Raw genomic sequence first — 12,767 nt, forward strand, 5'->3', positions numbered from 1 at the left:
GAATGAGCATATCAGACCAGATATTTTTGCAACACATATTAAGAAAATAGTTAATTTTGTTAATTACCTCAATGAAAAAGTTGCCTCTTATTTAAAAAAAATATCAAACAATTTGAATTTTTCAATGTGTTAATTTGGTTTTTCAAGCTGCAACAACATTGAGCACATAATTAGTCCAAAATTAGCAGAGAAATTTGCGTGTAGATATGATAGGGAGGCTCGGTAATGTGCATTCGCAAAGAATGTTACGACATCTCTCAAACACGTTGTTCACTTAATTAACCACCAAATGAGGAAGAGATGGAAAATTTTCATACGTTTGGTTATTGTTCCAAAACAATTGTTGTAAACAATTAAAAAAGCGCTTTCACCTCCAACCACTCTACAAATTAAGAATATTCTAATGGGAAAGCTGATAATACCGGCCATGAAAGAGACTAAGGGATAAGTCAAATACAAACATTACTTACGATCATAGCTTACTCAATGGATAGCTTTTTAAGGATCAACTTAAGAAAAATTTCAGAATGGTATCAGATAAAAACCAAATTCAACAAACACAGGATAGATGCAATTTGAAATACCTCGTCAACAAATGATTGTTTGCATTCCTCCACGAATGTCTCCTCTTTTTTAATTATCAACTTTTTAAAAATTTGTTTTCTTGAGAAACTGTTGTATTTGCTGCCATCGATACAAGCCTTCAAACGTCTTTTTTGTGATTTTGTTCGAAGTGAATTTTATTGTTTGATTGAATCAAAAATTGATGGTTTCAACTGCGCATATAGCGAATCTAGATATTAATAAGTCAAAGTTTTATCTGAATATCTGTTTGATATATTTTACAAATTTTACTTTTCTTTCTGCAAAAACAGATTTTGTCTAACGAAACGTACCGTATGAGTTTATTTCACGTTTATTGCATTTATTGCAGAGGGATTTCAACGCACGGAGGAACTCCGTACCATTGTTAATCCACACTTTCTCATTTTGTTCAAGCCTGATCATCTTTTTGAAGGCCTTTGCTGTCTCCGTAGCATAATGAAACGTTTGCTGCATCACAACTACATTTTATTTTCTTGATCAATCTATTGGTGTTAATATCTGCGTCATGTATTTGTTTCAATGTTTTGCCAAAAATTCGGATTAGTTGTTTGTTGGAGGAATTACTGAGTTGCATTTTCGCTGATACATTGTATTATCAAAAAAATTTCTTCTTGTTTGGGTTTTTGAAATGAACTTTCTCGTTGGGATCAAAACAATCTCTGCAGCTTGGATTATTAGACCTTTAAGTAATTGTAGCACGACAATTCCAAAGTTCTGATCTTTTAGCTCTGATGAGCTCTAATTTATTAACTAAGATAGTCATTTTTTTCTTTAGATTTGTTTCTCTCGATAGTAGTTGTTGAAATGAGTTCTCTGGATTTGTAAGTTTCTTGACAGGATCATTTCCATTGATCAAACTGAGCTGGGAATTGCTCAGAAAAATAATGAAATTGTATAGCGGTTCTTTGACGAGTTTTCTGAAACTGCTCTCGGACAGATCCACCCTTTGTTTCTCTATCCATCCTTTGTTTCTCTATCACAGCAAACTATTTGTTTCTCTATCACATGACAAATTTATTGTATTCACTTCAACGTGGGTATATAAAATTTTGTTGCTCCTGGATGTAAATTTTTTTTGTAAAAAAAACTCTAGGAATCTGAGGTCTTTGGATCTGAGTCAATGAGTGTGTGCCCAAAAGTTTGTTTTGCTGCAAATTCATACCTATTTTGCAAACAATTTGCGTTATTCAACAGTTTTCAACAAAAATGATCTGCTGTATGTCTCAAGATAATTTGAACAAAATGGCAAAATGATATAGGTGGTGATCAATTGTCTCCAGTAGTGTGTCCGAAAATACAGTTATGCCCCCCGTAGCATGTAAAGAAAGACGCACCGTAACTATCAAAAAATGTCTTAAAGGCATAGCATATTCAAATCCACAGTGTTGCCTTCAGAGCTGGTTATTGTTTCCGTATAATTATCCGTAGTTTTCAATACGTTTTATGATACTCAATAATTTATCTTAATAATTCCCAATAGTTTCGAAGAAGAATCCTCCAACGCCAATTGGTCTACGGCAAGCTTTTTTTAGGTTGTTGAGATTTATGAGGCAACATGCGTTGTATGCTGCCAAATGCTGATCAAGAGTTTAATCAGTGGTTAATATGATGGCAATCTTCATTACATTCGCAATATTGATTGAGTTCCCTTTGGAGCACGTCAAAATTCGTCTCAATTCGCTTGCGTCCAAACCTGGAAAGCCTTGATTTTGCATTGCCCTTTCTTTAAAGGACGTTGCAATGATGCTTTCAAATGTAGATTTGCAGTAAATTAAAAATAGATTGTTTGGGGTCCTGCAAAATTTTTTCCATCAGCTATAAAAAGTAAATCATTCGGTGACAAGGTCACCCAGTGATGAAGGCTCTTCTGTTGGGCATTTAATTGCGTTCGATACTTTTCCGCAATCTTGTTAAATTGTTTCACAACATCCTATTTTCAGCTAAAACTGTTTGTCGCTGGGCTTTAGCTTTGAGAAAATGTTCGTTGAGCCGACCATTACACCACTGTTTAAGCTGCCTAAATAGCGCTTTGATCACAGAGCCATTGTTTAGTTTTCTTGCATAGCAGAACTAAGTGCAGAAAAACTGCTGCGACCTTGAGTGACAAGCATGCAGTTTTTGCCTTTCCATCAAAGGCTTGCAGAATTGTGTCATAAAAATTTGAAAGGTGCGGCTTTGTTTTTGTTGAGTAAAATGAGGTTTGCTTGCCAATGACAAATTTTTTGAAATAAGTTTCTTCTATTTGTTCTTCAGTTTCTGAGAAAAAATCTCAAATGCCGTTTGACAGGATTTTTTTGCTAGACAAGGAATATTTAGGATCGTAATTCAGCTGCGTTGTCAAGTTTTTTAGTCCAATCATCACCTGAAACAATGGAGAGCGAATAAATTTTTCCATTGGACCCTTTTACTTGAGTGTCGGTTGAGTGATGCGGAGGTTGACAGTGTGGACAACAGAATCGGAGATGGCATTCAATCGCACGCTTCGGGCTGCTAAATTTTTTTGGACGCACAAGTTTCACCATGCGCCGCCCTTGCTTCCGGTATGCACTACACTCTGTCTAATCTTTGATTTTGAAAGATATAGAGTCACACTGATATTCTGTGGACATTGCGGCAGGGAAGCAAGGGGATTAAGTAAGTGACAATGAAATGCATAGATGTAGAAGAGAATAAACTGTCAAATTAAAATTAAATCTGATAATTAGAACAAACGTTTTCGAACTTTACGTAAATCGTCAGCTTAAAACAGTTTCACAAATTTTTAAAAGATAAAATGAATATAAAACTTAATTTGTCTGAGACCACAATTTAAACAATTCTAGTAGCTATCTTAAAATTTAAATCAAATAACTTTTCCATACATAGTATTTAGTTTTTTTTACAATTTCATAATTACAGCTGTTATCAGTTTCTTGAAAACGATCTAGAATGAAAAAAGTATGGAAATAATATAGAAAAAATATAGAAAGAATAGAAAGATATAGAAAGGTTTAGAGTGAGAAAATTACTATTCGTGCCAAAGGTTGAGTAACATAACATGAGAAGTGGACACCATCTTTACAAAAGAATTTGAGGTCATAAATATGATAAAATTACACTAACAACACACGGGAAGGAACTTAAAAACAGCAGAATCAAGGGTGTTTAGCTCCTTTTTTGTTCAAGCATATTAATTACTCAGAATTTAACCCTGAGGTTAGATATCTACATGCTGTAAAATGTCAATTAAACTAGTCAGTATTGTTATTTATATAACAGTCTTAAAATTGTCGCTGTTCGTTGTCATAGGTAAAAATAGGATTTAAAGGCTCCTATTTTTCTATTAACGGGTACTTTTTTGTGCTGATCGCGCAAAAACTCTGTTAACACTTCTTTAAAGCAACATTTACTGTGAAAAGCTCTGATTGAAGACGGCAATTTGTTCCATTTTTGAATGCTTTTCAAGACCAAAAATTTGCTGCTCTACTTCGCTTTTGCTCTCTTTTTTATAATAATTTGACTTGTTCTCTAGTTCTGTCTAGCGCTATGTTGACTGGTAAACATTATAAGATCTTCTTATGTTTCTCAGAGTCTTATATCTGTTTGTAGCTTCATTAGGTGAATTTTGAGATAAACAACTTGGCTGGCAGTATACGATCCTCAATTAGACGATCAATGGAATGGTCACTTTTTTGTCGACGATAACAATCTTTTAATCCCCGGTTAGTTTGCCTGTTTATGCGGCTTATGTTTTGCACTAAATGTTTGAAGGAATATTCAACTGACAGAAGAATGGAAAGTTCAACTGAAAACATCAATTCTTACTTTCAAAGGAATTTGATTTCTTACAAGATACAAAGAAAAATTTGACTAGCCATTTTATTAAAACTGAATTGAGGTAATTTTTAAAGGTTTGCTCAAGTTGTACTACCAGATAACGAGAAGCATGAGCTGGTTTGATAACTTCAACTTTAGTTAACTCTGGATCCGAATTAGTTTGATTTGTGAAGATTTACATCTCTTTTTCATCGGCATTTAAAGTGAGTTGATTCTCTGTCCGGCATCTGTCTGTTGGTTCAATATTTTTTCGTTTTGTGGAATAGTTTCAATACTTTCAAATTTGCACAAAGTACTCGTTTCATTGACAAATTGAACAGCATCATTTTCGCTTTCCAGTTTTTCAGAAAAATTGTTGAAATATAACAGAAAAACAACAAGTCCTTGTGGAACACCATGAATAAAAGTTTTTTTTGTCTGATAAGTCAATACCCAATTTTTTTTCGCATTGTAATCGAATTGAGAGAAAAGATTTAAAGGTTTGACAATTAAAATTGTCGATAGAAAGGGATTGAAATTTTCAGTTTTCTTGAAAAAGATCCCACGTGAAATTGAATCGAAAATTTTAGCGAGATCTAAGAACAGAGCAACTCTGTTGTTTTGATATTCCAAAATTACTATTATTTCATCAATAAAGTAAATCACAGCATCAATAGACGATTTTCTAGATTTCTAGATGGGGAACCAAATTGTTTTTTGTTCAAATGCGCATTTTTTTCATAATATTCTACTAACTGATAAGTAATTGAAAGTCTTTCAAACTTTTTTGCAAAAGTTGGTGTTACAGAAATGGGACGCGAATTAGTTGCAACAGAAACTTCTCCTTTACTGTTGCTCCAAAGTCTTTGAGAAGATAAATTTTGACGCGCTCTACGAGACTGTGAAAGATTGTGTACATGCAACCCAGTATGGAGTTAGAAAGAATGGATCAGCTTAACTTCAACTTTTGACCACCCTGGATAAACTTTATGATTTCAACGACACTGAGTCGCATGAACAAATATGTGTACTGTATATTGACTTTGCGAAAAGGAATTTGACAATGTATCACTCGACCTTGTGATTGGAAATTTGGCTATCTTTGGAATCGGTGGAAAACTGCTGAAGCTTTTTGTGTCCTTTTTGACCGACAGAACCCAGTTTGTTCAAATAAACGATCTCAAATTGAATTTGCGGAAAGTAAATAGTGGTGTGCCCCAAGGCTCAAATAGGGCCGTTCTTTTTCTTAAAGTTCATTAATGACTTGCCTGACGTAATACCTCAACGGGACAGTTTCGGTTATGCCGTTGATCACAAAGCCTTTTTCAGTGCTCACAGCGGAATTGACCTTGCAGTGAATGCATTCGCTATATGGCTAAAGGAAAAAAATGTCTGTTAACATCATTAAGACAAATATTATGAACCTGAATGGCAAAATGACAGCTAGTCTATATAACCAGTGTATTCCCGTTACAGGGTAATGTCCTTTTTCCCGCTAATCTCAGAAAGAATTGGGACTGATAGTGAATGACTCTCTGAACTGGACAGCGAACTGCAGCAAAAGATGCACTAAGGGGTTGAGTGCCCTTTTTCAAATCAAGGAAAACTTAATTGAGAAAACTCACCAGAAGACTGAACTAAACATGTACAATAAACGTGTTGCACATATTGTTGTTGTTGTTGTTGTTGTTGTTGTTGTTGGGAATTTACGATTACATTTCAAGGGGTCGTTCTGAGAGAATTGTCCTCAAATTTCTGCATTGGTGATAATCGCAACACAGTTGCCACGTGCAGATATTTTGAGTGTTGAACAATTTATTAACAAACTTCCACATCAAGTTTAGTATTCGGTTTTTCAGTCCTCGCGGTTCTATGAAATTTATTTCTTTGTCCATTCGGTTTTCTAGTCTGCAGTTTCTGAAAACGAATTCGTTTTGCATATTTTCGAGCCTTACTTTTTTGAGAGTGTACAATTCTGTGGATCTTTCTTGAATTTTGTTTATTTCAGGTAATTCAATATCGTCTCTGCCTTCTTGAGTAAGCTTTGAGAGGGTGAGGAGATCGTTCATCTGCATATACATTGGTAATGGCAAGGTGTTCAAAAGCCTCTGTGATACTCATAGGGCTCGTTTTGTCCTGTTATTCACCTAACTGCTTTCCGCTGGAGTTTTTCAAGATTGCCTCAACCAGATATTGAGGGCGTGGTACAGTTGATTCCGTGTAACAGGAGTGGCAGAACCAGCGATTTGTATAATCCCAGTTTTATGAAGGGTTTTACGGCATAGGCGACATTCCTTTTTATCAAGTAAAAGACTCTGTTGGCTTTATTTAGAATAGCATTTATATGAGCCGACTATGTCAGTTTCTTACTGACGTTTTTACCAAGGTCCTTGACTGTTTGCAGAGAGTTCACATTTTGATTTACGAGTTCAAAATCTTTTTCTAGCCCTCTTATGTTTAGTATTGCATTTATTTCGACTGCAAGTTTCATTTTGTTTGTCGCTGCCAAATTTTGTACTGCACTTATGTCCTCCTGGAATTCGGTGTCACTGTATCCTATTGAGAGGATCTTCAGGTCATCGGCAAACAGGTATAGATCGCTAAATCTTAGGACATCTGGGAGGTCGTTGATGAGTATACAGAACAGAAGAGATCCTTGGGGGACGCCACTTGTGATTTCAAGAATCCTGGAGCTTCTTTTTATCAGCTCTGACGAATTGTCTTCTACTGTGGAGATAGCCAAACTTCGAGGAAACATCCTCCCACACCAATTTGACCTACTTTTATGAGCGATTCTTTATGCGGTACTTTGTTGAATGTTTTGGAGAAGTCAGAGTAGAAGGGAACTATGTTGTCACTTGTGTTCTTGTCCAATGCCTCGTAAATCTTTTGCAGGAAGGATAGCATATTTGTAGTTACAGATCTATCTTGAGAAAACCATGGTGATGCTTGCTCAAGTGTTTTTCAGTGTTAATATAGTGATTCGTACATGCATTTTTTGAAAATTTTACCGTCGATATTCAGTAGAGAAAGCGGACGATAAATCGTGACCAACCTCCTGTCGCCATTTTTATATATAGGGGTGACTTATGCGATTTTCCATTGGTCGGGAAATTTTCTCAGGCGCTTTATGTTCTTAAAGACTAGGTATAAGACGTCAGTCAATGGTTTCGCTGTTTTATGTTAGAAGATAGGGGGTACCCGTTAGGGCTTCTAGTCATAGTGATATCGAGCTCCAATTGTATTCGATTAATTTTTTGCTCTTTTAGATACAGAAGTTTGTTAAAGTTGGGTTTATAGAATTGATGTCTTCTATGCTAAAATAATGTTTAGGAGTGTAGACAGAATAAAAGAAGTTTTTTATTAAGTTCACGTTGTCTTCAATATTGGATGCTCATCTTCAACCATTGATTAGAACTTTTGGGAGGTTTGGTGACTTATTAAGACTTTTGAGATGTTGGAAGATCACACTGGTGTCTCTGGTGCTCAATATTTTCTCCTGATAATTACACCAATCTATTTATGCGGCCTCTGTCACAACGTTTTGAAACGATGAGGTCACTCAACTAGAAAACTGATTGCCTTGTGATCTGAGCAGTTATTTTTTTTTGCGAATTTTTCGTCAAGAGTGGAGTGCATGTGACAATTTCGATAGAAGGCAACGTCCAGTTTTTTGTTTTCGCGGGTGTTAAAACCAATACTTTGAAGAAAAAAGTTATTTTCAAAGAGTTCTAGTATTTCCTTTTTGTCAATGTCTTCATTTGAGAAGTTGTGACCATTTTTGTTAGGAAAATTAAGATCTCCACAGATTATTCCTGTAATGTTTTTTAGTAGGTCTGACAGAATTGTTCCAAAGTCCACTTGTGTGTATCTGTACCCACTTCTTTGCGGGGGGTTGTAGAACACAAAAATAAAAAGCCGAGTTTGTTAATTTCTAGTCTGCAGGTGAGCGAACAGGCGGGTTGGTCAGTATTAAATTGTTCAGATGCTAGGCTGTTTTTGATGGCAATGAATGCCCCTCCGTGAGTTTTGTTTTCCGCATCTTGTTTTCTGTTTGATCTATATATGTTGTAGTTGTCTAAGAGTAGTTCAGATGATGAAATGTTGCCTTTTAACCATGTTTCGCGAGCACAAATAAAGCTATAGTCGTTGAGCATTACTGCATTAGCAAATTTCGATCTTTTTTCAGGAGTTTTATCCAAGTTGATTTAGCTCCGTTATTTGGGTTGTCACTGCAATTCGATTTATCACTTCGTTCACTTCATTCGTAGTGGGGAAAAGATTCTCGGCTTCGAATTTGTCGGGGTCTTCTGGAATCCCTTGTATTCGAATGCTTTTTTTGATATTGTGATCCAAGTCAGGCGGCTCTTTGGAGTGTGCTTTGGATAAAGTAACTATATTTCTTCGCTGGACGGCAACAGCTTCCGCATAGTTCTAATCTACTTTTTCGCATGCAGATTTAATGGCATTATCTTCTCTTGTATCAACGACTGCTGTTATTGTCTCTTCCTTTGTCTGCAATTTTTGTTAATCTCCTGCGTTTCTGTTTCAATCTTTTCATTCATCTTGTCAATCTTTCGACATTTTATGAAGTTGTCTCTTTCCTTATTATTCAGACATTTTACACAGAGACGCATTGCCAGTTGACCCACTTCTTTGAGACCTTTAAAAGCAACTTGCGTAAGTCCAGTACAACTTGGCTCGAAGTGCATATGATTATTACAGGCGACAAATATGTATCTTGGCAATGTTTGATTTAACACTTTTTTTACGTATAGCAACTTTTTGACATTGTTAAGGGGGGATAAATAAAGCGAGACTCAAGGAACAGAAGGCTAGATAATGCTAAAAGTCTGGACAACTAAATCCAGCCTCTTAACAACAGAAGAAGAGTCGATACAAAGTTTTGTTCAAAGCCTGGACATTTTAATCCAGTCTTTTCACAAAAAATTACTATAAATTATTCGGTGTCCTGAGTTTCTTCCAGTTTCTGTCGTTTTGCTATTCGTTGTTGCTCGTTCGGCTTCTTTCGTTTCTTTAAGTGTCTATTGAGCTCTATACCGTTATTGATAACAATTCCGAGACTGTGAATTTCTAAGGAATATTGTTGGTGAGGCTCGTTGTACTCGTTGGTCTGTGAGCTGTCTTTTCGTTTACTGTTAGACATGAGAACACCTTGTCTACATTGACAACCGGTATGTTAAGAGTTTGCAGCTTTGATTGTATGCCGGGTGCAACCTCTCGCTCGTAATACACAACACCTACTATTTGTTTTAAAGCCCGAATTTCCTTCAGCAGTTGAGCAGATGACAGGGATGTTCGGGAGTCGAAAGAATGATCTGTTTTAGTGTTGCTTATAACGTCGTGCAAAACAATAAATTCTTGTCCGTAATTGAAATCTTAGATGATGTTCTGTAGCAATTTCCTTGGGTTTCTTGCAAAGTGGATGTAGAGAAATACCAGTGTCACTGTAGACGTTTGCTGATAGTGTCTCTGCTTTTTGTTGTAGGTGAGTGGTCTCATGTTTGTAGTGCGTGGTGGAATGAACTGTAGTGCGTGGTGTATTGCTCCAGTAATGATAGGTACCATCAGAAAGATAAGGGGACCATCTCGGCTGCCCCGTAATCCATGTTAATCTGAAACTTGGATGCATCACAGACTAGATGTGCATCACAAGCTTGGATGCCAAGCAAAATGAATACTGAGCAATTGGAAAATGTTCAAAAAAGGCCACAAATTGGATCCCTTCTTCAATCGAAGACCAAACTGGACAGAGAACTGCAGCAAAAGGTGCTCTAAGGGGTTGAGTGCCCTTTTTCAAAACAAAAGAAACTTAAGTGAGAAAACTCATGGACGACGAAACTAAACGGGTGCACTGGGTACGTAGTGCTTATGCGTAGTTTCTTCTGAGACGGTATTTCGCAAGTGGGAATTCAACGCTCACTCCTTGTCTCGTGAAGTATTGTTCATCGCCATGAACAAGTAGTTGATAGTCGAACTTATTGTTGCTGATGTCAGTGAACATCAGAAAGTCGTCTTACTCCATGCATTGTGAAAGAGGAAGAAAGTTGAGTGTACGGAAACGAAAACGGTCTTTGTAGTCTTCGTATGAGGAATTGATCCATTTTGTGGCCTTCTTTTGAACATTTTCCAATTGTTCATTTTGCTTGGCATCCAACCTTGTGATGCATATGTGAGCATAGGAACTACGTACCCAGTGTACGCGTTTAGTTTCGTGCCAAATGCGACAAAAGCGTTCAGACTGATATCTACTGGAATTACGAACAAGCCTACTCCCCGACGAACAAATGCACATGGAGATTCCAATGCCGATGCATGAATTACATTATTGCTACAAAGCTAATGGTCAAACTGAAACTTGACTCACTAATGGGTGGAAACCCATAAACTGTGCTAAAAATTTTATTCTACTACTGCTACTACATATCATACAACAGAAACATATCCTTTTCAACAGAAACATATCCTGAGGAATTATTGGAAAATTTTTCTCTTGCATACAATCGTTATCGTTAAATATAAACTGAAGATGTGTTCCAACAGCATATTTTCCGGATTTCAATGCCCAAGCATTGATATATCCCGGCAGTGGCGCTTTGTTCTTTAGGTCGTCAATAACTTTATAGATTTGCCTCAAAGTAAAAGGTCTAAAGTTAAACTCCGCTCTATTTTTTCACCGATCAATGGAACAATCTGCCCTCTGTAGACGCCCATTTCGCTAAAAACTGTTAAAAGCGTTACAGATTGACTTTTTGTCTTTCGTTTTTGACATTTTTCATCAACTTCAGTGATGTTTGGACTTATGTTTCTTTCCAATTTGTTTCCTAATGAAGGTTGATTACACGGCAAGTTTGCACTGAGATAAATTAAAATTAAGATAAGTTAATAATTTTAAAAAGAAAAAAAAATTGGCAAGATACAACCTGTTGACGGAGATTGTCTCTTGGGCTTGTGAGCCAACGTCAAGAATTGTGAGCCAGCATCATCGAGATCATAACATATGAAGCTATTTAATGAGTTTATTACAACGGTGAGGCACGATTTCTAATTGGCAATTTGAAAGTGGCCCAAAATTTATATAAAATAAGTCTCTAGATCCTACTCACCGTCTTGACTCTTTGACGTCGATATTACAAAGAAGAGGCTAACTTAATATTAAGGCAAGGCTCACTGTAATTTAAGAAAAATCTTTGCTGTGATGACTGCACCCTTGAATGAAAACTTCGCTGGAAAGAAAATAACTTTTTTCGCTTTAAATATTCTTAAAATTCTTAAGTAAATAGAAGAAAAATAAATTGGCAGGGTGGGTGATGTTTTTAAAGTTTTTATATATGCTAAAATACAGACGTCTCTCTAATCTCTGTTCAATTTTAAAACGTCTGAGACTGTGAAAGCAAAGTTACAGAACTTGAACTATCTACTCCGATGAGCATCAGCTGTAGTAAATCTGCTTCTAGAGCTGTTTTCATTCAGCGGAATATTTTTCCGTTTGAGGTTTGACATGATGTACATCGTCCACTACCATGCTCCAATCGGTGATATAACTTTAAGATTCGGTGCTTCAGGGAAATTGAGGGAGGTCTTAGTCAGTCCCGATTTCATAAAAGTTGAGAGCAATCTAACTACAAAGACTTCCCCCAAACAAAATTGTCAGAATGATGTTTCCTCAGCATGTGTTTGCTGGTTAAACAACTATTTCTTGGGAATTAATCAAGAACCTATCGCGGAGGAGTATCTTGAGATATCTCAGTTTTCTACTTTTTCGAGAGAGGTTTATTCTACTCTTTTGAAGTCAGTTAAAGTAGGAAATGTGGTATCATATTCTCAACTTTCTGCTCTCACAACTGGAAAGTCTTGTTCTTCCAGGGCTGTTGGAAATTCGATGCGAAACAATCCTTTGCCAATTTTCATCCCATGTCATCGCGTTGTTCCAGCATCATATTTCACTGCGCCGTCAGCCAAAAAGTCATGTGGAAGCTATTGCGGCAAGAAATCCAGCACAGTAAAAGAGTGGCTTATAGCTCATGAAAAGGAAATGATCAACTCCTAGCTTTTGGTAAACCAAGAAAAGCAACTGTTATTGTGCTCTACCTTTGACAGATCCTAGTTTTAGAATTAGCTAGTGAATTGTGAAAATTTTCGTTTTCTACAATTCTTAAAATTTTGAGCCGATAACGTTAGTATTCATTCCATCAGTAAATTTTTACGGCTGGTGTATAGGTTCATTTTACATTCGACTAAATATTTAAGATGCCGATCACTTGCGGTTTTGGGTTCTTTGAAGATGCTGATCACAAGTGAATGCGGTTTTGGGCTATTTGAAGACCAAGCTTGATCTGATGAAA

The 12,767-nt window shown here is 36.4% G+C and overlaps 1 protein-coding gene across 1 annotated transcript; it reads left to right on the forward strand.

The window, feature by feature from the left end:
* The first annotated feature begins 11,923 nt into the window (after window positions 1-11,923).
* Window positions 11,924-12,472, forward strand: LOC142353408 (methylated-DNA--protein-cysteine methyltransferase-like). Its single transcript, XM_075405640.1, has one exon. It carries the CDS (start codon window positions 11,924-11,926, stop codon window positions 12,470-12,472), a length of 549 nt encoding a protein of 182 aa, XP_075261755.1.
* The last annotated feature ends 295 nt before the right edge of the window (window positions 12,473-12,767 follow it).

Source organism: Convolutriloba macropyga, chromosome 14 (assembly GCF_964194025.1).
Source record: "Convolutriloba macropyga chromosome 14, txConMacr16.3, whole genome shotgun sequence".
Lineage (NCBI taxonomy): Eukaryota > Metazoa > Xenacoelomorpha > Acoela > Convolutidae > Convolutriloba > Convolutriloba macropyga.

Bases quoted from the DNA above. Each gene is read 5' to 3' on its own strand.
- LOC142353408 (XM_075405640.1), top strand. From the start codon at position 11,924: ATGATGTACATCGTCCACTACCATGCTCCAATCGGTGATATAACTTTA.